At 46.6% G+C, this 23,986-nt stretch overlaps 1 protein-coding gene and 1 long non-coding RNA gene across 3 annotated transcripts; one reads left to right on the top strand and one right to left on the bottom strand.

Moving 5' to 3' along the window:
- The first annotated feature begins 4,022 nt into the window (after positions 1-4,022).
- Positions 4,023-5,687, top strand: LOC307227137. Its single transcript, XR_013843827.1, has 2 exons — positions 4,023-4,623; positions 5,368-5,687. It is a non-coding gene; the product is annotated as an uncharacterized lncRNA (long non-coding RNA).
- A 1,804-nt stretch (positions 5,688-7,491) lies between these two features.
- Positions 7,492-23,632, bottom strand: BPNT2 (3'(2'), 5'-bisphosphate nucleotidase 2). 2 transcript variants are annotated; one of them, XM_079947003.1, is made up of 5 exons: positions 23,080-23,619; positions 14,357-14,516; positions 13,543-13,638; positions 11,226-11,387; positions 7,492-8,836 (listed from the first exon to the last, which is right to left on the bottom strand). In XM_079947003.1, exons 1-5 carry the CDS (start codon positions 23,488-23,490, stop codon positions 8,565-8,567), a joined length of 1,101 nt encoding a protein of 366 aa, XP_079803129.1. In that variant the 5' UTR covers positions 23,491-23,619; the 3' UTR covers positions 7,492-8,564. The 2 variants fall into 2 exon arrangements, with proteins under 2 accessions (XP_079803129.1, XP_079803130.1); XM_079947004.1 differs by lacking the exon at positions 7,492-8,836 and adding an exon at positions 8,872-9,151 and having other exon boundaries at positions 23,080-23,632.
- Between the last annotated feature and the right edge of the window lie 354 nt (positions 23,633-23,986).

Genomic DNA, 23,986 nt, shown 5'->3' with positions numbered 1-23,986 from the left:
TCTCTAATATATTTGAAATCGAATGAACAGACGTCTGTCAGTCTTTGAAAGTTCGTAGAAGTATAATAAGTCTATGGTTGAAACAAAGTAATAGATGCTATCCTGAGGGCTAAGCGGTAAAACTTTCTAGGCGTTCATGGTGCCGAAGTGTTGTTGTTGTTGTTGACGTTTAGTCGTGTCCGACTCTTCGTGACCCCCTGGACCAGAGCACGCCAGGCCCTCCTGTCTTCCACCGCCTCCCGCAGTTTGGTCAGGCTCATGTTTGTGGCTTCGAGAACACTGTCCAGCCATCTCGTCCTCTGTCATCCCCTTCTCCTTGTGCCCTCCATCTTTCCCAACATTAGGGTCTTTTCCAGGGAGTCTTCTCTTCTCATGAGGTGGCCAAAGTATTGGAGCCTCAGCTTCACAATCTGTGCTGAAGTAGTAAGTGAATAACAACGTAGGACAGTGATCCCGGATAATCTGTTTGGTTACATATCCCTATAACCGCTGCTCCTTGTGCATTTTTCTAATCTATGGGTTGTGCTGAAGAAGATTCCAGTGAAACAAATTATCCAGGATAATTGTTTTGGGAGCCGAGGGGTTATTATTATTATTGCCCCTTATTTTAAAGGTAAAGGTAAAGGGACCCCTGACCATTAGGTCCAGTTGTGGCCGACTCTGGGGTTGCGGCGCTCATCTCGCTTTATTGGCCAAGGGAGCCGGCGTACAGCTTCCGGGTCATGTGGCCAGCATGACTAAGCCACTTCTGGCGAACCACAGCAGCGCATGGAAACCTTCCCGCCGGAGCGGTACCTATTTATCTACTTGCACTGGTGTGCTTTCGAACTGCTAGGTTGGCAGGAGCAGGGACCAAGCAACGGGAGCTCACCCCGTCGCGGGGATTCGAACCGCTGGCCTTCTGATCGGCAAGTCCTAGGCTCTGTGGTTTAACCCACAGCGCCACCAATGTCCCTATTTTACGCCACTGTAAATTGCAAAATTAAAAATGGTGTTTGTTATTTAGATCAATTCTAATTACTCATTGGGCAGAAGATGAGACTCTTAATCTTTTAATCTCAAGGCCCACACTGGGCAAAAGATTCCTGCACTGCAGAGGATTGGATTCTGATGCAGAAAACTAAAGAAACTTAAAACCAAGGCCAAATAAACCAAATGAAGACAACCTAAGAAATAGATGAACTTTTTCCTCAATTTTGCCATTTTATTTTGCTCTCTTTTCAATTTGCTTCTCCCATTATTACCCTCCTTCGAATCCCTTATTTCCGTTCTGTCCCATAAACATTTTTCTTTCTTCCCTGCACTGCCCTTTACCCAGTTTCCTGAATTTACCCTTTCTCTATTTTTATATATAATTGTATCCAAGTATTTTCTTGTAATTGAAGGTTGGTGGTTCGATTCCCCGCGACGGGGTGAGCTCCCGTTGCTCAGTCCCAGCTCCTGCCAACCTAGCAGTTTGAAAGCACGCCCAAAAGTGCAAGTAGATAAATAGGTACCACTCCGGCGGGAAGGTAAACGGCGTTTCCGTGCGCCGAACGAGCGGCAGTTGAGCTGGAGATTGCGCTGGTAAATAGAGGCTTCCCCTGGCATATTATTTATAAAACCCAGGCGAAAGCAGAGGCATGTGACAGAAGGGACCTTCTTGCACCCAAAAGCAAAATACCACAAAAATGCATCACTTGTTCTTTTGACTTTATCCCACAGACGATGGAGGTAAGATAAATCATAAACAGATATTGGGGCATTGTATCTCACATTGCGGGTTGTGATCTCCCTCCCTTGATAAGGTTCTGTATAACCTACAATTTAAAACATTTTCTTGTTCACAGTGACTTTAAATGACCACAGAAAATTTCTCAACTGCCACTGGAACACTTTCAGTGTGGAGGCTGTTTGGCATGCAGCGAAGCTTTTGAAACTGCCTCTTATCATGTCCCTAACAGTGCCACAATTCGGAAATCGAATGGGTTCACTTACTGTGGCAACTGAAATGTTATTTATTTAATTGAATTCACTTGTTGGTTGATATATATTGGTGCCACCAAACGCCCAAATTTTAGAACACTGATTCCACATCAGAATCAAGATCAAGAGAGGCTCCGCTGGTTGAAAACTTTGTTGAACAAAACCACACTTGTGTTGACTTCCGGTTTTTGGTTGTAAAGCACTTATCTGGGATGCTGTGGAGCAAGGAGAAGGCAAGTTGAGGTTTACTTGCTGGTGGGATCGCACTTGAAGGTGGATGAAATTCAGCTCTGAAGCAGGGGGAGGTCTGGCAATGGACCTGGCGCGGCTGTTGGTGGTGGACGGATTGCCGGAAGGCTTGCATTCTGTGCCTGGTTGATGCCGCAAGGCTACAAAACTGGCCGAGGGGATGCAAACGGGTTTGGAAGCCTAGTTTGAACATGGCTATCATATCACCCCTTAACCTCTTCTCCAGGCTAAATATGCCCAGCTCCCTCAGCCGTTCCTCATAAGGCATCGTTTCCAGGCCTTTGACCATTTTGGTTGCCCTCCTCTGGACACGTTCCAGTTTGTCCGTGTCCTTCTTGAACTGTGGTGCCCAGAACTGGACACAGTACTCCAGGTGAGGTCTGACCAGAGCAGAATACAGTGGCACTATTACTTCCCTTGATCTAGATGCTATACTCCTATTGATGCAGCCCAGAATTGCATTGGCTTTTTTAGCTGCCGCGTCACACTGTTGGCTCATGTCAAGTTTGTGGTCAACCAAGACTCCTAGATCCTTTTCACATGTACTGCTCTCAAGCCAGGTGTCACCCATCTTGTATTTGTGCCTCTCATTTTTTTTGGCCAAGTGCAATACTTTACATTTCTCCCTGTTAAAATTCATCTTGTTTGTTTTGGCCCAGTTCTCTAATCTGTCAAGGTCGTTTTGAAGTGTGATCCTGTCCTCTGGGGTGTTAGCCACCCCTTCCAGGTCTAAGACATCAGTATTTTTTAATAATATCCATTCCCAAGGGAATGGCTTGGTCAAAGGACTTTGGCCAGACTTCTATGTGATGATTATAAGCACTGTTGTTCATTGGGGGTACATAATTGGATGGCCCTGGGGCAATACCAGTGGGGTTAGCCTTGCTTAGAGTCCTCAGTACTAGTAGGTCCAGTTCAAAGAGCAAGTTTTATATTCAATACATGTCTCAAAACACTCCCATTTGGTACCATTTGATGAACCCAAGAACCCAGGACTTGCAGACACTGACCTTTGCCTCCCCGAGAACTGCAATTACAGCTCTCCGCTTTCAAACGATGCCCACATCAGTCTGAGATGGAAGAGACAGGAAAGTTCCAAGGCAGTTGAGATTCTTTATTTGTGGGGTCGGTGCAGGAGAAGGTCTTCTCCATTACATACTCCATGGTCTTCTCCATTACATACTCCATGGTCAGCTCTATCAAAACCCCAGAGAATTTTTGGAACAGATATTGGCACCGCTACAGGGACAGAACCCAGAAGTGAAAATACGTTGGCTATTACCTGACTGAGACCTGCTTGTCACATATAAAACAGCCTTACCGGCAAAAGCCACTAAAAGTATTTGTGCTAGTCACATAAAAGAAAACGCTGTCGATTCATTACCGTATTTTTCGCCCTATAGGACGAACTTTTTCCTCTCCAAAAATGAAGGGGAAATGTGTGTGCGTCCTATGGGGCAAATGCAGGCTTTCGCTGAAGCCTCTTGCTCTCCAGGCTTCAGGAAGCTCTGCGCAACCCTCGGGAGACCGGCTCCGAGGGTTGCGCAGAGCTGCCTGCAGTCCCCGGCTCAGCACACTTCTCCCCATCGCCAGCCCCACAAGCTCGGGGGACAGCGGGGAGGCGGAGCACACCTTCCCGCTGTTCCCCGACCTGGTTCTTCCAGCCCCGCACCTGGGGGGAAATAAATTTTTTTTTTTTTATTTCCCTCCAAAAAAACTAGGTGCGTCCTATGGGCCGGTGCGTCCTATGGGGTGCAAAATACGGTAATTTGATTTATTGTAAATGGTTGCATGATTCTGGATCTTAATAGGTTTTACTGGATTAGCTGCATTTGGAACTGGATCGGTAATGGTTTTTAGTCAAATACAAGCAGTGACTGATGAAAAGGTGCTTTTTTTCATGAGATGATAACTTTCTCCCTGCATATCACTCCTTGAAAAGCTTCCTATGGAAATATAAGGGTCGCTTTGATTGCGCCGTTCATTTTTGTGTTTGACCCCCCCCCCTTTGCCAGTGTTGTGTGGAGGGAAATGCAACCACTGGGCTGGAAAATGCCCCCTCCTGCCCCCCCCCCGTGTTTCCGGTGTGGCCTTCACAGATACTGGCACAAATTGGGGAAGGGGGTGTTATATATCTCCTTGGTCAAAAGCCAAGGAGCCAATGGCTGCTGAGCTGCGCCCTCATTGTGAGGTCTGAGGGGTGAGGGGGATGCCTCCCAAGATGCTGGCATTGTGATGTCACAAAAACATTGGGCAGCCGAGAGGGTATAAATGTTGGCCAAGTCAAAGGCCGAGGCAGTTGCCTCAGTGGAGGCACTCAGCTCGGGTGGTCTCCTGCCCCGTGGTGGGAAGCTGGCCAGAGGACAGAGGTGATCGCCCGGCGCTGGGATGCTGTGGAGCAAGGAGAAGGCAAGTTGAGGTTTACTTGCTGGTGGGATCGCACTTGAAGGTGGATGAAATTCAGCTCTGAAGCAGGGGGAGGTCTGGCAATGGACCTGGCGCGGCTGTTGGTGGTGGACGGATTGCCGGAAGGTTTGCATTCAGTGCCTGGTTGATGCCGCAAGGCTACAAGACTGGCCGAGGGGATGCAAACGGGTTTGGAAGCCTAGTTTGTTTATTAACAGGCGGACAAGCCGAGGAGGGAAGCTGCCCCTTTGGCGGCGGGTGAGTGTCCCTTGGCGAATTCTGTGGTGAGGGAAAGTTGCCCATCGGCTTCTAGTGGTGGCGCCTTGGTGAAGCCAGGTTCACATTTGGGGATGTCGGTGGAGGCCGAGAGGCCCGTGAAGTTGGCCGATCCATTTGTGAACGCTATCTGGTGACATTCACCTTTGTCTTTGGCCCTCAACCTAATGTCAACAGACCTACCTTTTGAGAATGTCAGCTTGCTGACATTCGTAGAGCTCTTGACCTTACGTCGACGACCAAAGCGAGGAGGGAAACTACCCGGCACAGCCCTAGAGGTGGAAACCAGGGGAACCAGTGTAGTCCACTTGTGGATCTACCGCTTCAAACTGGTGACCCTCCACTTCTGCAACCTGCCTTGACGGGGCAGGCCAGTCAGGGAGGAAGTTGTCAAGACCAAAGCCTGTGGAAGGGTCTGGGTGGACGCTGGATAGTCGCCATCCCATCAACGTGTTTGCCTTTGCCTTCCAGGGACATCCAATGCCGGCGAAGTTTTCCCCAAGACCAGACAGTGGCGGCAAGCTGGCAAGCGGAAGGAGGCGATCGCCTGGCGTTGGGATGCTGTGGAGCAAGGAGAAGGCAAGAGGTCTGAGTGGGCGCTGTCGGATGGTGGCCACCCCACTCATCTGTTTGCCTTTGCCTTTCAGGGATGGCTGGAGCCGGCGAGGTTTCCTCCGAGACCAGCCATGAAAGTCATGAAGAGAACCGCAGGACTTAAGCCAGACAACTCCTGTTTTCTAAATAAACGGCTTTCTAATTTTGATTCAAAATAAACGTTTTCTGAAAAGAAATCTGTGTTTTGTGCCATGTTTTTATTGTATGGGAAATCTCTTAAGTAGTCATGTCACAGGAAGAGGAGGCTGACCCCTTGTGACATCACAGGGAGTCTGTAGCCAACGGCCACAGCTGGGGAAACATCTGCACAGCCCTCACTGGCCTCACAATGGGGGTGGGACACACCTCATTTTTAATAACTGCTGAGGTGCCCCCCCATTGTGAGGCCAGCGAGGGCTGTGCAGATGTTTCCCCAGCTGTGGCTGTTGGCCACAGACTCCCTATGATGTCATAGACATCCACCAAGTCCCTGTGATGTCACAAACGGACATGGCAAATGAGGGAAAAGAGGCAGTTTCTGGAGGAGGGGAGCAGCCCCTGGAGTCTGGGGGCAGGCAGGGCCAGCTGGAGACACAGAATCGAGTTGCCAACATTTGTGCCCTGTGGGCTCATCTCACCTACGCAGCTGCCAATAAAATAAAATGAAATCACAATTGCTTTTGTCAGCCCACCACTTATAGGTGGTTGGAGATATGGGAGGTGAATTCAGAGGGAAATGTACTGTAAAATGACCCCACAGGGAAAGCAAACCCTCCAAGTGCTCCTATTTTCCAGGGACAGTCGCCCCAGTTTCTAATTTGATCCCAGAATGTCGTGGTGCTACCTGAAGGAAGGAACCCTGAAGGGAGACCTGATGTGGACTTCTGCTGGTTTGCAAATGATGGAGCAATTCCTGTCTGTCACCGTTTGAAGTCTGTTCTTTCCACATTTCTTTCAACTCTCCATTCACCACCGTGCATGTCAATTTCAGGAAGACACATCATCTGATGAAACAAGCTGTGTTCCAAGCAGTTTCACCAAAATGAGGGGAGGAAACATCAGGACCCATTTGCACTGTCCATTGGATGTGGTAAGATGCCGCTTTAAACAATAAAACAACGATCAGGGTGGCGATACAACGGCTACTGCTAACACAAGATACTATCACCGAGGCAACTATATGTAAACAAACAACAAAGGTCCACTGAAAAGGCAGATATACTTTCTTTCCCAAATAGGTTTTATCTTTAACACTTGCAAAAACAGTAAATAAAAAATTCACTTGTACTATACCAGCGGTTCAGTGCTCATTTCTTCTCTTTCCAAGATAGATTTTATCTTGAACAATTGCATTGGAAGATGAAGATTCACTGTTCCAGGAAACTCCCCAGCCAGGCAAAAGCATTTGAGGAGGGTGCAGAGCACGCTGGGTGAAGCCGGGTTTAGCCTGGGGAGAATCCTGAGTGGAAGTTGAAAGTTGGTGGCCACCACTGCCTCTTGTGGTAGGGAGTTCCATGGTTCAACTCTGCTATAGAAAACTATATGCACCTTAACTGGGAATAAGCTCCGTGGAAGACAATACTACTTTTTTTCTGAGCAAAAGTGTGTAGGATCGCTGTTAGTTACTAATTACCTGTTTTTAAAAATGAAAATGATCCAGTTAATATACTAACCAAAAGCACCAGAAAATCCTTTGTAGGAAAACTGAAAACGAGACATGGTTTTATGAGTTGCATCCCCCGCCACATTCAGATAACCAGCTTTATGCAACTTCAAACATGGTATTTTAGAGCCCTTTGTGTCATCTAGGAGAGATTGTGAATCAGTACACCAGAGACCCAAATCATATGCTTTTGCTTGGTGGGGTGGTGGGCGCGATTTAATATGTTTGCAAACCTTGATTAATCACACCAGCTAATCATTTGCAAATTACAGGCCTAATTTTTTTTTTACAGAGCTTAAAATCTTGTATTTCATAGTCACAGATATTCATCACACTGATACAGGGGTTTATTTTATTTTATTTAACATAAAGGGGCAAAAAGGCTGGTTTATTAAGAGGTGGGCAGGTCTGAAGGGCAGAAAACAAGTTGTCAAATACATGTTCCTCTGAATCCGTGGCAAATTCCTACAAGTCTCCTGCGAAGACTGAATGCCAAGCATCACAACAGGGTGAGAGTTTTGAACTGACAAATCAAAAACTGGGGCCAGCCTTTCAAAGGAAATGTCCACACAGTGTAACAGTTATGGCAGCCAGGAAGACACTTTTAGATTCCCTGTAAAAACAGCTGCACATAATTCATAATCATAATTCACAATATCACTCGCTCTCTTATCAAGTAGCTTATTAAATGATCACCAAAGATAAATGACTTCTTTATCAGCTTGAACACGGGATGTTAAAGAGTTTTAAGAAATTCAACAGCTTAGAATGGCAATATCCAATAGCTGAAACTGTACAAGGGGAAATCTTTTAACATGACACACAGAAAATGTTATAATTCAAGATTATAATAAAACCACACAAATATTAACACTCTCATCCACATTAAGCTGGTTTGAATTTTCAGGTAGACATTAAGAATAGACCCAAACATTGCCTTTTCCATTTCAAATTGCACCCAAGATTAGACAATTGTCCGAGGAAGATGATCTGTCCTTCTTGGACCTTTGTATCCCAAAGGGATGAAAAATACCTATCCACTGATTTCAAGTGACCCACAGCCAATTTTTTCTTTTGTCACACAATACAAAGAATACTATAACAGAATGTGAGTGTTTTCCAGAACCAGATCTGTAACATGCTTGTGTTCTTCCAAGCATTATCTGGCCTTGTGTTATGGACACGAAGCAGTCTCAGAAATTAAAAGCTTGATGTTGAGGCCTAAGGACACCGAGTCCCAGTAACCTTGCTTCTGAACGCTGCCAGGGTCTAGGAGGAGGCCAGGGTCTATGCAGTTTTCCAAAAGAATATTCCTCTGCCATCTTCCAAAGGCCAGATGCACGTTCCCCCACCTCTAAAGGACCATTTGCAGGCTCCAGAAGCATGACTTGACTTGGTCACTCTTCAGAATTTAATTCTGAGACGCCTTGTCTAATACAGGGAGTTTTTCGACCAGTGCTCTGTGGTCTATATTGATACTAGCTATGAGCCCGCCTTCGTTGCCATCTGAACCCGTGTAACTGATTTCCTCCCCAGCCAGTGTAGTCATTTGACCTCCTAATGCCTTCAGCACTGCATTGCCAGCACAGATGTCCCACTTTTTGATGTACGTCACATGAATGTACACATCGGCTTTTTCCTGATCCTTCTCAGGCACATCCAGGAGCGAGAGAACTTTGTATCCTGGGTAGGAAATAATTGAGAGCTCATTACGTATATTTTACAAGCAGGTGTAGGAGTGTTTGAGCTACTCCTTGTAGGCAGTCCATGCAAAGCTCTACTTCTTTACACAAAGAAAATTCTTAAAACTTTGGGTTTAGCTAAACAGTTTGAAAGCTCGATCAAAACTTGAACAAACTACAGCCTCTCTCATGGGTTATGTAGTGGCATACATACACCCATGGTCACCATCACCAGTGTGGAGATTTGGGCAGAGAACACTGTTCGCTGCAAGTGTGTGACTAAGTAGGTGGTTTCCTCTTACCCAGGACTCCCTGTCTGCAAAGGAAAGCACAAGAGACACCTGTTGATTCAGGGTAAACAGAAGTATTTGCTTCTGCAGGACACACCCTTTATCCTGACAGCTACAGGGCATCCTGGACGACTCCAGGAACTGATACGGAGACTGAGGAATTGTGTATGCTAGACTCACCAACAGTGTTTTGGACTCTCCCAACTCTATGATCATATTTATGACTCATATTTATCAAACTCCAAAAGCTGCTGGTATTCTTAGTCTGAGAAAATATTATACAATGAGGTTTTTTTTTTTAAGAAAAAGTATGTATTTTACTACTTATTGATTTTTATATTTTTATTTGTAGTATTTTTGATAGTTCTTTTTTACTGCTTTTATTTTGTTGCGCGTGAACTTTGACAATAGTACAGCTGAACAGCAGCATGTGAAGAGAAATAAATGGGCAGCCTTGCAAGGCAAATCTGACACAGGACCATTTTGCAACCTACTTTCATTTGGTAGCTACAGAGTAATCTCAGAAGCAAGGAAAAAACCTAGAGTTTAACTCCTACCAGATACGGCAACGTTTTTACTGTTCGCCAACCATAAACAGTGTCCTGAGAGAGATTATGTATTTCTAAATTAACTATTTGATCACTCTGTTGCCCGGAGAACCGTAATCATTTCACACGTTTAAACTGGCAACCACTCCTGAACTAATTTGCCAGGTGATACAGCTTCCAAAACTCTTAATCTTTCAAAGACCCACTACCTAGTGAAACTCTAGCACCTCTCCTCATCAATTAAGTACCTTCAGGCTCGAAAGATTCCAACAATGGTGTCTCCGCAAAATTTTACATATTACAGTGGTGCCTCGCAAGACGAAAAGAATCCGTTCCGCGATTCTCTTCGTATAGCGGTTTTTTCGTCTTGCGAAGCAAGCCCATTGACAGCTTAGCGGATTAGCGCTATTAGCGGTCTAGCGGCTTTTAGCGATCAGCTGAGAAGCGGCTTATCAGCGGAACAGCTGATAAGCGGCTTAGCGCTTAGGAAAAGGGCGGAAAAAGCGGAAAAAACCCGCGGGAACTCGCAAGATTTTTTCGTCTTGCGAAGCAACCCCATAGAGAAATTCGTTTAGTGAAGCGCCTCCAAAACGGAAAACCCTTTCGTCTAGCGGGTTTTCCGTCTTGCGAGGCGTTCGTCTTGCGGGGCACCACTGTACTTGGAAAGACAGGCGAACTAATGTCAGTGTACTGGAAGAAGCAAAGGTCACCAGTGTCGAAGCAATGATTCTTCAACATCTACTTCGTTGGGCTGGTCATGTTGTGCGGATGCCTGATTATCATCTTCCAAAGCAACTACAGTCGTACCTTGGAAGTCGAACAGATTCCGTTCCGGAAGTCCGTTCAACTTCCAAAACGTTCAGAAACCAAAGCGCGGCTTCTGACTGGCTTCAGTAAGCTCTTGCAGCTAATCAGAAGCCCCGTCGGATGTTTGGGTTCCAAACCGGAACGTTGGGTTTGCAGCATTCAAGAGCAAAAACGTCCAAGTACCAAATCTTTAAAAATCCCGTATAAGCATGGGTAATTGGGAAACACTGGCCTGTGAGCATTCCAGTTGGGGAGTAGTCTCTACCAAAGGTGTCATGGACTTTGAAGAAGCACAAACTCAGGGAGAAATGAGCTAAGAGGAAGGCATGTTTTAGAAACCCTCACTGTGATCAACTCCCGCTCAGAATCCTATGTTCCCACGGCGCAAGGACGTGTGGATCCAGAATTGGCCTCCACAGTTATTTACAGACACACCGTTAAGACCGTGTTGATGGAAGACAATCTTACTCGGCTATGAGGAATCGCCAAAGACAATGGCAGCAACCCTATATACACTTACTTAGGAGTACGTCTCACCAAACTCCCACGGAGGAGCTTACTTATGGACAGGACTGCACTGTTGGCTACGCCTGTGTCTCTACCCCTCACGTCTATAAACACCATGTCCTCTGCTCTCATAAATTAGGGAACTTAAGAACCTTGACCACATCTCACACTGCAACCACGTACAGTGCACTATTTCGACATTAATAAAATGAGAGACAATAGATTCAATAGAACAAACCTGCTCCTCCAGCTTTAATGATTGCAGTTTTATTTCCAAAGCTCTGCCAAGCAAGCTGCCTGACTTTCCCTTCATGGGAACGGGAGACAATGATTGTTGGTGTCTGCTCATTGTAGGAAGAACGAGGCTTAATATTTGATCCTCCGCCAACCATCGCCCAGGCTGCAAAACAGGCATGTCATCAGTGGAAGTGGGTCATCAGTGGGTGGGTAGCTGGGTCTTGCAATTGCTTGGCAGAAGCCTAAGGGTTTTCAGGGCTACCCAGCTGTATTTGGCAAAAAAACCCCTTATTCTTCTGTATTCGTATTTCTTCCTGAATTTCAGGAAGACCCAACAAGCCCAGTTCCAGGGTTTAACACTGCAGGGATTCGACTAGATGATCCCTTTCCAATTCTACAGTTCTATGATGCTATGTCTTTTGGTATCTAGTATGCATACATGCCATTCCTTTGGCCAGCACATCTGACATGGAATCACAGAATGGTAGAGTTGTAAGAGACCCCAAGGATCATCTAGTCCAACTGGAATGTAGGAATATGCAGCTTTCACATACAGGTTTCACTCAGTGGTATATCGCTCAGGAAACCGCTGCGCTCCTGAGTTCCTCTGCTAGCAGTACAACTTCATCCAGAGGGTGCTGCTAGCAGAGGGACTCAGAAGCACAGCAGCATAGCTGTCAACCTTCCCCTTTTTTTGCAGGAAATTCTCTTATTCCAGCACTGTTTCCCACTGCTTCCCGCTGCTATCCCGGATTGTCAGATATCCCGTAGACTGTCCCCGGGACAGGTGAGGCTGCTGATCCCTTATTTTTGAGGCTGCTGATCCCTTATTGTCAAATCTGAACGTTGACAGCTATGCACAGCAGTTTCACCAGCGATATACCGCTGAGTGAAACCGACATCACAGTCTGCCCTCATACGGAGCAGAGGGAGAAACAAGCTGCGTCAGTGAGGTGCCGATACAGCTTGTTCCTCCCTCCACATCTTTAAACTGCTGGGCTGTTTTTATATTGTGGGTGACACTCCACAGAGGAACTTAAGAGCGACAGATCTATGAGTTAATGATGGAAAGAGTAATGTTATTTATGAAAGCGATGATATATGGAAACCATCTGATATGAGGACTGGTCGAACGGAAAATTCACTCAGGATTATAATTGGTGTTGGTCAGCTTAAAGAGATTATCAGAAGAGATCATAAAGAAGAAAAAATATATGAATAAGAAGAGATGTGGAAACAGCAAGATAAGACTGGATAGAATTATGAACATTATTTGGACTGATTTGTGGACATTAACGCAGCAGCAAGAAGAAGATCAGAATCCCCCTTCGGAACTTGAAGTATGGGTCCCCTCAACAAAAATTTAAAATTCGGCTTTGTAATTCGGAATTTATATGATGTTATTTGATTTGATTTGATTGGTTGGTTGGTTAATAAAAATTATTTTTAAAAAACCTGCTGGGCTGAGGGGTGCCCGGTTGCCGCTCCCTTCAGCCAAGCATTTAACGGAGCCCCCAAGGTCGGCGCTGGCTTGCCCCAGCCGGCAATGGAGTGGGGTCTCCATGAAACCGCCCTTTCCCATCTGAGCAACCCCAAAACCTCAGGTGCATCAGATCGCTCAGCTGCGGTGGGGAGAGACTTCTTCTATGCCCCAGTTGCGCGAAGCCCGATGCTGCTGTGGCGTCGGATCTCTCAGATGGGGGACGGGGGGGGGGGGTGGAAGAAGCCTCCTCCCACCCCAGCTGAGCGATCCAATGCTGCAGATGGGATGGCGTGGGGAATCTTCTTCTGTGCCACAGCTGAGCGAAGCCTGATGCTGCTGAGGTGTCAGGGGTCGCTCAGCTGGGGTGGGGGGGGGAGCCCTCCTGCCCCTCCAGCTGAGCAGTGGCCTGGACCAGCTGCACTGGCCCTAGCCTGCAAGGCGCTGGGGTGAAAGGGCCCCAGCTCTGGCGGTGAGAGCTGTGGCAGTTTCACCCTGCGTCTAGCCAGCTGGGGCCAATGCAGCTTGTTTCAACATTGCGGTATATCGCCAAACTGCAATGTCTGGCTGGTGATACATCGCAACATTGAAAATCTAACATCGCCCAGCCCTGCACCTATAAGGTGCCACAGCATCAACCATAACAACAACAACAACAATAATAATAATAATTTTTTATTTATATCCCACCCTCCCCAGCCAAAGCCAGGCTCAGAGCAGCTAACAACAGTAAAATAATACAGCATTCTAAAATCAATTCATTTTACCCTACTGAGGGTTAGGAATCATACGTCACTATTCACACCATTGTGAATGGAAATAAAATTATGTCACATACCTGTGTATCCAGAAAATGGCTTGTGAATTACTCCTATTACTGGCTTGCCATTTACAGCTGCACAGACCATAGTAGTAACATACTGTCGAAGATTCTCTGAAGGGAAGATAGGAAGAATGTCAACACATCTCATTTGTACAGCGTAAAGCACTAAACTAAACCAACTTTTAAACCAGATATGACATGGCAAGACACCAACCTGAAAGGTGTAAAATTAGAAAGTAAATCCAACTTTGGGTATTTGGGTATTTGTCCATTTTTGTATAAGAGAAAGGCTAAAGGGAAAGTGAAAGGGAAAGGGACCCCTGACCATTAGGTCCAGTCGCGACCAACTCTGGGGTTGCGGCGCTCATCTCGCTTTACTGGCCGAGGGAGCCGGCGTACAGCTTCCGGGTCATGTGGCCAGCATAACTAAGCCGCTTCTGGTGAACCAGAGCAGTCACAGAAACGCCGTTTACCTTCCCGTCGGAGCAGTACCTATTGATCTACTTGCACTTTGACGTGCTTTCGAACTGCTAGGTTGGCAGGAGCAGGGACTGAGCAACCGGAGCTGACCCCGTCATGGGGATTCGAACCGCCAACATTCTGACCGGCAAATCCTAGGCTCTGTGGTTTAACCCACAGCGCCACCCGCGTCCCCCAGAGAAAGGCTAGGCTTTGTAAAATTAAAGTGTATGAGCCATAGCATACAAGCACAATGTTAAAGTTAATTCCCCCCAGTCATAATAGGGAGCTGCTCTTGTGAGATGCCATTGTAAGGGGTGGGGTGCTACACAGAGTAGAAGTAAGCCAAAAGTAGCTCAGTGCTGGTTACCTGTATATTCCTGAGTTGCATCCAACGGATCAATCCACACAGTAACACTGTCTGCTTGGACCAATTTGGGCTGAATTTGGTTCTTTATAGCTTCAGGAATAGTTCGGTCCCAAGAAATTATCTCCTGGTCATCTGCATCTACATGTTCCTCTGTGTTTATCTAATGACAAAGAGAGAGTATGTAATTAAATAAGCATGTAACTGTTGCAACACTTCCATTCCTTCCCTGGAACTTTCAGCTCCTAAAGAGCATGCATACAGTATTTTATTGGTTACAGGTGACTGCTCAAAAACTCCACTAAATTTCAGTATGCCAATTCAATTCTCCTCCCAAACAGTTTTGTTTCACAGCGAGCCATTTGTTTTTCACACAGTATGTATCCAGAAACTTAACCCATTAAAAATTAGAACACCTATGAAATGCAGTAAAGGCATGTACACCTACTCTTACAAGTTTTGTGAAATGCAAATTGTAATACAATAAAATACCATCTAAAAAATAAGAGAACCAATTAAAATCCTCCTGCATCGAGCACAGCACACTATGGTTGCTACAACAGGCAAAACAATCATTGAGCCAAGACTATCAGCAATTTTCATGTGGCCTAGGGGGGGAAACAGTTTGGGAACTATTCATCCCAAATACACCTTATTTTTTATTTTGCTTTGAACAAATATGCCAAAGCGAGTTCAGATCAATTCAGATTAGGTAATCCAGTGAAAGGGAATTTCTCCACAGTGCAACAATGTCTTACACACACTTATATATATATCTGTTTCATCTGTTACGCAGTCAGGATATATTTACCAACTTCACAGAAGTTCCACAACCGCCAAACTGCCATGCTTAAGATTCCCAGAGATGGAGATTACATTCACTTGAGACAGTTGAGAATGCGAAACTCCCATGGAGCAATAAGAAAGAAAACCCAGTAGCAACATTATTTACCAAAAGGTTTAAACCCAAATCCAATGAAATAATGACTGGATTTGAGCGCGCTTAGCAAAATGCAAGAGTCAATCCTTTAATGTTTATGGTATTTGTTCATAATAATTCAAGAATTACAGAAAATTTTCTTTCCCCCAATTCATACATGTTTATATGTGTGTGTGTACACACACACATACATACACATATACATACAGTGGATGCTCGGGTTGCAAACGTGATCCATGTGGGATGCACATTTGCAACCCGCAGCAGTGCGTCTGCGCATGCACGGGTTGTGATTTGGCGCTTCTGCGCAAAGCATGATTTAGCGCTTCTGCACATGCGCGACCCCCGAAACCCTGAAGTAACCTGTTCTGGTACTTCCAGGTTTTGGTGGGTCCGTAACCCGAAAAAACGAAACCTGAAGCGTCTGTAACCCAAGGGACTGTATGTGTGTACACACACACATATATGACTGCTGTAACTGTTAGCTTTCTTCTTGCACCTGTTAAATGAGCATCTTAATGGATTCTTCCATGTTCACACACAAGGAGCAAGAGTGGAAATGAACGGCTCCATGCCCCACTCTTTGCTCACTACGAGTTGAAGAGAGAAACACCCAGTCTTTGTGGATTTTAAGGGTTCTGAACAGGCAGGGAGTCCAGGAGGCTCAAAGTTTCAGAGGTTTGCCCTCCAACGCATGGAGAGCAAGGCAGGGGCACAACTAGTCCATTCATCCCCACCCATGCGTTCTTCAGTGCTAACAATGCCTGAAGAGGATTAATATAATTTCCCAATGTGGGACTTAAAGTAGCAAGGCAGTGCTAAAGCCAAAACTGAAATGAAACTGGGTGTGGGTGTCACATCACATGTAATACACAGATGTTTTGATAACTGGATTCTTTCACAATTCAGACCCCTAGTGTGCATTTCACAATTCAGACCCTGAGCAGTCCCTATTGTATAACTAAGTTCTTCTACCTGTCATACTCTGAAATAGAGGGATGGGGAATGGGAAAGCAGTAGCAGTGGAGGTTGAAAGTATGAGAACAGGACATACACAGATGAAGAGCCATAGCTCTTTGCAGGCAAAAGGCCCAAGGTCCAACCCAACAACATCAGTTAGGGATGAGAGAGAAGACGGTTTCGAATCCTGGAGAGCTGCCACCAGTGAGTATAGACCAGGCACCCCCAAACTCGCTCCCCCCTGATGTTTTGGGACTACAATTCCCATCATCCCTGACCACTGGTCCTGTTAGCTAGGGATGATGGGAGTTGTAGTCCCAAAACATCTGGAGGGCCGAGTTTGGGGATGCCTGGTATAGGCTGTATTGGGCATAAACACAGCAGAAACAGGGTGCAACTAACCAGCGTCACCCAGGCAAAAACTGTTAAGTAATACACCAAACAAGAAGGCTCTTGTGCACCACTGTAGCATGCAAGCCTGGTCTCTTCAAGAGAAGGAGACAGTGTAAATAGAATCCTTTGCTACAGAGCTACCACTGGTCACAGCACAAAAGCAGAGTCTGTAGAACAGCAAAACTCTCCAGTTATTGATGTTGCAGCTGTTACATGTGTGAATACAGGAAAGCTGAATTTATCTACCAGGTCATCACAGAGTGTAGTCAGGAACCTTACTAGAGAAAACCTGTTCTGCAGCTTTATGTCCACATCATCTCTCGTTACAGCCTGCCAACAAGTAGAATCAGCTAACTATAAAATGTAAGCAGCACATACAGTACTCAAAAGAACTCATGGATTATACAGTGGTACCTCGGGTTAAGTACTTAATTTGTTCCGGAGGTCCGTACTTAACCTGAAACTGTTCTTAACCTGAAGCACCACTTTAGCTAATGGGGCCTCCCGCTGCCACCGTGCCACCGCAGCACGATTTCTGTTCTCATCCTGAAGCAAAGTTCTTAACCCAAGGTACTATTTCTGGGTTAGCGGAGTCCGTAACCTGAAGCGTACAGTGGTGCCCCGCAAGACGAACGCCTCGCAAGACGGAAAACCCGCTAGACGAAAGGGTTTTCCGTTTCGGAGGTGCTTCGCAAAACAAATTTCCCGATGGGCTTGCTTCGCAAGACGAAAATGTCTTGCGAGTTCCTGCGGGTTCCCCCCCTTTTTTTCCCTTTTCCTAAGCCGCTTATCAGCTGATCCGCTGATAAGCCGCTTATTAGCTGATCCGCTAAAAGCTGCTAAACCGCTAATAGCGCTAATCCGCTAAGCTGTCAATGGGCTTGCTTCGCAAGATGAAAAAACCGCTATACGAAGAGCCTCACGGAACGGATTAATTTTGTCTTGCGAGGCACCACTGTATGTACCCCGAGCTACCACTGTATTCAAATGGCCAGAGAAATACATCCGTTCAGAAGTCTGCAAATCAGGAGGCCTGATTATAATGCCCCATTACCAAAAAGAGAAACACCCTGATATTGACTCTTGACTTCTCCCTGCTGCTCTGCTTATCAGAATATCAGAGAAATGCATTGAAAAAACATGGGGATCTTATAAAGTGTTCTAAAGACAGCTCAATAAAGCCTTAAGTAAGACTAGGCAAAACTATGGCACAGGTATTCCTAGAGAATGTGAGATCATAGAATTGAGAGGGACCATCTAGTCCAAACCCCTGCAATGCAGAAATCCTTTGCCCAAGGTGGGGCTTGGACCCATGAGGCTGAGATTAAGAGGCTCATATTCTGGTCTGAAGCTCAACATCAAAAAAACGAAGATCATGGCTACTGGTCCCATCACCTCCTGGCAAATAGAAGGGGAAGAAATGGAGGCAGTGAGAGATTTTACTTTCTTGGGCTCCATGATCACTGCAGATGGTGACAGGAGTCACGAAATTAAAAGACGCCTGCTTCTTGGGAGAAGGGCAATGACAAACCTAGACAGCATCTTGAGAAGTAGAGACATCACCTTGCCAACAAAGGTCCGTATAGTTAAAGCTCTGGTTTTCCCAGTAGTGATGTATGGAAGTGAGAGCTGGACCATAAAGAAGGCTGATCGCCGAAGAATTGATGCTTTTGAATTATGGTGCTGGAGGAGACTCTTGAGAGTCCCATGGACTGCAAGAAGATCCAACCTCTCCATTCTGAAGGAAATCAGCCCTGAGTGCTCACTGGAAGGACAGATCCTGAAGCTGAGGCTCCAGTACTTTGGCCACCTCAGGAGAAGAGAAGACTCCCTGGAAAAGACCCTGATGTTGGGAAAGATGGAGGGCACAAGGAGAAGGGGACGACAGAGGACGAGATGGTGGGACAGTGTTCTCAAAGCTACCAGCATGAGTCTGACCAAGCTGCGGGGGGCAGTGGAGGACAGGAGTGCCTGGCGTTCTCTGGTCCATGGGGTCACGAAGAGTCGGACACGACTAAACGACTAAACAACAACAACAAATTCTACTAACAGCTATCCCAGTTGTCTATGGGCATTCCAAAAACAAGGACATAGCAACTGCTAAGGCATTTGGCAGAGGTGACCCAAGGAACCTCCCTCTAGTAATTCAGACAAGTTAGCCACATGTTTTTTTGAGATGGACAGGAGTATCAACTTTCAGAAATACAAATAAACTTCAGAGGATTAATCCATATGTGGACAGGAGACTTGCCAAAACACCACTTTAGGTACCGGTAAGTCCTTCTTTTACTCTGTAATACTGGTCTACCCCCAAGAGCTATCCCAAAGATTTTGTATGTTAAATACTTTAAATGAAAAGGCTCTCAATAAATGCTATTACTATTACAGTGGTACCTCGGGTTACAGACGCTTCAGATTACAGACTAACCCAGAAATAGCACCTCGGATTAAGAACGCTGCTTCAGGATAAGAACAGAAATCGTGCGGCGGCAGCGCAGCAGCAGCGGGAGGCCCCATTAACTAAAGTGGTGTCCCAGGTTAAGAACAGTTTCAGGTTAAGAACGGACCTCTGGAATGAATTAAGTTCTTAACCAGAGGTACCACTGGACTAACACTGTTTAGTCCCACAGGTGAGAGTCACCACCTTTCTTGTAAAGTTAAATGTACACTTGTAAAGCTAAATTGTACACTTCTTTTGACTATTCAGGGCCACCCCCACCCCCAATGTATACAGTCCCTGCTGAAGCACACAATTTATTTTAGATAAGCAAACAGAAAATGGGAAGCAAGGGAAATCTATGCCAGGGGTCAGCAGGAAGGTAGATTGGAGATCTACTGGCAGGTCTCGGGGCTGTTAGATTGGCAAGGGTTTCTGGTTCTCAGTTAACTACAACGAAAATGCCTTCCCTGCCTAAACCAGGTTGGTGAAATGGGGAGCAGGAAAAACAGATTTTTGAGCACAAGGACTTTGAGCTCAGTGCAGTTCCAGTTCTGAAAATGAATTTCCTTGGCTCAGAAGCAACACCACGCTCTTCCATTCTGAATTTTTTGTGTGCATAAGACGTTTTTTGCACACACAGAAAAAAAGTAAAAAATTAGGGTCACCTTATACAGGGATGGTGAACGCACATGACTTAACTTGCTGCGGCTGCCATGAAGAAGCTACAGGAACCATTGCAGGCTGACCACCCTAGCGATTTTTTCATTTGTTAGCAAATGTCTGTGTTGGAGCGCACGTTTGCCCCAGAAAAGCTAAATAGCTTTGTGGTTGTTCATCCAAAAAGAAAAGCTCAATGCCTTTCCATTGCCGCTGATCATCTGGATTCTCACTTCTAGGGATATGGCAACCCTAAGTTACAGCCATACCTTGGTTCTCAAACGTAATCCATTCCGGCAGTCTGCTTGACTTCTGAAATGTTTGAAAACCAAGGCGCGGCTTCCGATTGGCTGCAGGAGCTTCCTGCACTCAAGCGGAAGCCGCGTTAGATGTTCAGCGTCCGAAAAATGTCCGAAAACTGGAATTTTCAGGGTTTTGGGAACCAAAATGTACGAGTACCAAGGCACTCGAGAACCAAGGTACAACTACTGGTTTCTTAATTTGGGGTTAAATAAAATAGGGGTGGTCTTATACATGGCGGCGTCTCACACATGGAAAAATGTGGTGCCTCTTTTGCACCCGACTCTGGCTGATAGAACTTGTGATTCTAGGGATTAGGGGAGCTGTAGTCCCACAACAGCCGGGGACCCAAGCTTGAGAAACACTGGGCTTGAGCAGGGCCGCATTTAGGTTTAATGCGGCCCTCAGCAACTGAAGGTAATGGGGCCCTTTATATGTCCAGCTGTCCTTTGTCAACAACAAATTGTCACTGTTTTTTCTGTGTTGAGTATATGCTATATGGTAATTTATGGACCTCATAGCTATTTGCACATGCAAAATGTAGGCACCCTATATATAGAAATGAGCAAACCAGTGATATTTTAGGGAGCAGGCAAGCAGACTTACATCATAGGAGCCTACACAACACAAAACACTGTTGCTGTATGTAGGTTTTATTTTATTTGTTTTTTATCTTATACTGTATTTTCGAAATGTACATCCGGGTTTTTTCCTTTCAGTTTTTTTTTGGCCCCCCCAAGAGCAGGGGTCAGCAAACTTTTTCAGCAGGGGGCCAGTCCACTGTCCCTCAGACCTTGTAGGGGGCTGACGATATTTTTTGGGGGGAAATGAATGAATGAAATGAATTCCTATGCCCCACAGATAAGCCAGAGATGCATTTTCAATAAACGGACACATTCTACTCATGTAAAAACATGCTGATTCCCGGACCGTCCGTGGGCCAGATTTAGAAGGTGATTGGGCCGGATCCGGCCCCCGGGCCTTAGTTTGCCTACCCACACCCAAGAGAGTGGGGCCCTAAGCTACAGCTTGTTTAGCTTATATGTAAATCCGCTTGAGTGTCACTGGGACGTGGGAGTACAGTGGTACCTCGGGTTACAAACTCCGCTAATCCAGAAATAGTACCTCGGGTTAAGAACTTTGCTTCAGGATGAGAACAGAAATTGTGCTCTGGCGGCGCGGCAGCAGCAGGAGGCCCCATTAGCTAAAGTGGTGCTTCAGGTTAAGAACAGTTTCAAGTTAAGAACGGACCTCCGGGACGAATTAAGTTCTTAACCCGAGGTACCACTGTAATAATAATATAATAATTTATTATTTATACCCCACCCATCTGGCTGGGTTTCCCCAGCCACTCTGGGCAGCTTCCAACAGAACACTAAAATACAATACCGTGGTACCTCGGGTTAAGTACTTAATTCATTCTGGAGGTCCGTTCTTAAAATGAAACTGTTCTTAACCTGAGGTACCACTTTAGCTAATGGGGCCTCCTGCTGCCGCTGCATGATTTCTGTTCTCATCCTGAAGCAAAGTTCTTAACCCAAGGTACAGTGGTGCCTCGCAAGACGAAAAGAATCCGTTCCGCGATTCTCTTTGTCTAGCGGTTTTTTCGTCTTGCGGAGCAAGCCCATTGACGGCTTAGCGGATCAGCGGCTTATCTTCTTAGCGGATAAGCAGATAAGCGGCTTAGCGGTTTAGAAAAAGGGGGGGAGGGAAAAAAAACCGCAGGAACTCGCAAGACATTTTCGTCTTGCGAAGCAAGCCCATAGGAAATTTGTTTTGCGAAGCACCTCCAAAACAGAAAACCCTTTTGTCTAGCGGGTTTTTCGTCTTGCGAGGCCTTCGTCTTGCGGGGCACCACTGTACTATTTCTGGGTTAGCGGAGTCTGTAACCTGAAGCGTCTGTAACCCGAGGTACCACTGTAGCATTGAAAGCTTCCCTAAACAGGGCTGCCTTCAGGGAGAGCCGAGTTCAAATCCTCTTAGCCTAACCTCTTAGCCTAACCTACCTCCCAGGGTGATTTTTGTCCCCTTTATTATTGGAAATCTCGGGTGACTCCTTGGAAAAACAGCTAATACATTTACTGCAAGATTCTGATCCGAGCAGGTCTCTTTCTGTTGCCAGATTTCTGATGACAGTATTAGCTTATAAGAGGGAAAGTGGATTACTCTATGATGATTGATTTTGCCTAAATGATATTGATTTATATTGGTAACTTCATATTTTAAGCGCTATATTGTTCTTATTTTAATGGAATGTGGAAATTTACGGTTTGAGATGTACTTGATTTAAACGTATTTTAATTTATTAATTTTACTTTGTTATACCTGTTTTGCTGCACGATCTATTGAATATGGGCCAATGGCCGTAATAAACTATCTATCTATCCTACCTCGCAGGGTGGTTGTGATTAAAAGAGGAGGTGGAGGAGACTTTTGTGCGCCGCCTCTTTTTGGTAATGGGGCATTATAAACAGGCCTCCTGATTTGCAGACTTCTGAACGGATGTATTTCTCTGGCCATTTGAATACAGTGGTAGCTCGGGGTACATACAGTGGTGCCTCGCAAGACAAAATTAATCCGTTCCGTGAGGCTCTTCGTATAGCTGTTTTTTCGTCTTGCGAAGCAAGCCCATTGACAGCTTAGCGGATTAGCGCTATTAGCGGTTTAGCAGCTTTTAGCGGATCAGCTAATAAGCGGCTTATCAGCGGATCAGCGGCTTAGGAAAAGGGAAAAAAAGGGTATTGATATTGATTTATATTGATAATTTCATATTTTAAGCGCTATATTGTTCTTATTTTAATGGAATGTGGAAATTTACGGTTTGAGATGTACTTGATTTAAACGTATTTTAATTTATTAATTTCGCTTTGTTATACCTGTTTTGCTGCACGATCTATTGAATCTGGGCCAATGGCCGTAATAAACTACCTATCTATCCTACCTCGCAGGGTGGTTGTGATTAAAAGAGGAGGTGGAGGAGGCTTTTGTGCGCCGCCTGGAGCGCCTGGGGCGAGCAAAGGCGGCCTACACCCTCACCTGCACCCCGGGGAAGGCGGCCTTGAGCAGGTAGTACATCTTCCTGTTGGAGAGGACGTCCCCGCTGGTCATCTTCTCGTCGGCCCCTTCGCGGGTCTTGCCCTTGGCCTTCTCGTTCAGGACGTTGCTGTCGCGGACCCGCCTCACCTCGGCGCCGCCTCGGGCCGCCGCCGCCACCGAGGCCGCCAGCAGCTCCCGCAGGTCGACGGTGCCCGAGGCCGGAGGCCCGACCGCCGCCTCGGAGCCCCCCGCCGCCGCCGCCGCCGCCTCCCCTTCTCCCCCTCCGCCCAGCATGAAGAAGGCGAAGCGGCCGGCCAGGATCCCCGAGTAGAGGTGGTAGAGGACGCCCAGGCCCAGCAGGCCCACGACGGCCATCCCCAGAGGGGACAGCCGGATCCCCATGGGCGCCATGGCCGGAGAAGGAGGCGGAGAGGCCCGTCACCGCCAGCAGCCCATGGCGGCTACCTCACGTCGCCTCAGGCGGGCGGACGCGGCCTGCACATCCGCGCCGGCCTTCTGCTGTTGCTAGGCGCCGCTCCGCTGCCGACGGCGCCCCTCTTCTGAGGAGAGAACTACAACTCCCGTCGTCCTCCGCCGTTGGGTCGGCCGGGAGGGGCTGATGGGAGTTGGAGTCCGGCGGAACATCCGGGTTACTTCCGGGGCGGGCGGGTTTGACTCAGGGAGTGCGTGGCTGTTCATTACGGACCACAACTCCCGTCGTTCCCGGCCGTCCGCCACGCTGGCTGGGGGTTGATGGGAGTTGGAGTCACGTCGGCTGGGCTAAGTGAGAGGCGGGGCTGTCTTAGTGGCTCCCTAGCAGAGACTCCCGCCCCGCCTGCGTGTGAGCTTGTACGTCAGAGGTGGGGAAATTGCGCCCACTAGCGGCGGGGGGTTTGGGAGGACTACA

Source organism: Podarcis cretensis, assembly GCF_951804945.1.
Source record: "Podarcis cretensis genome assembly, chromosome: 12".
NCBI lineage: Eukaryota > Metazoa > Chordata > Lepidosauria > Squamata > Lacertidae > Podarcis > Podarcis cretensis.
The sequence above is the reverse complement of the archived record's forward strand: the minus strand, read 5'-3'. Positions and strand labels throughout refer to the sequence as shown.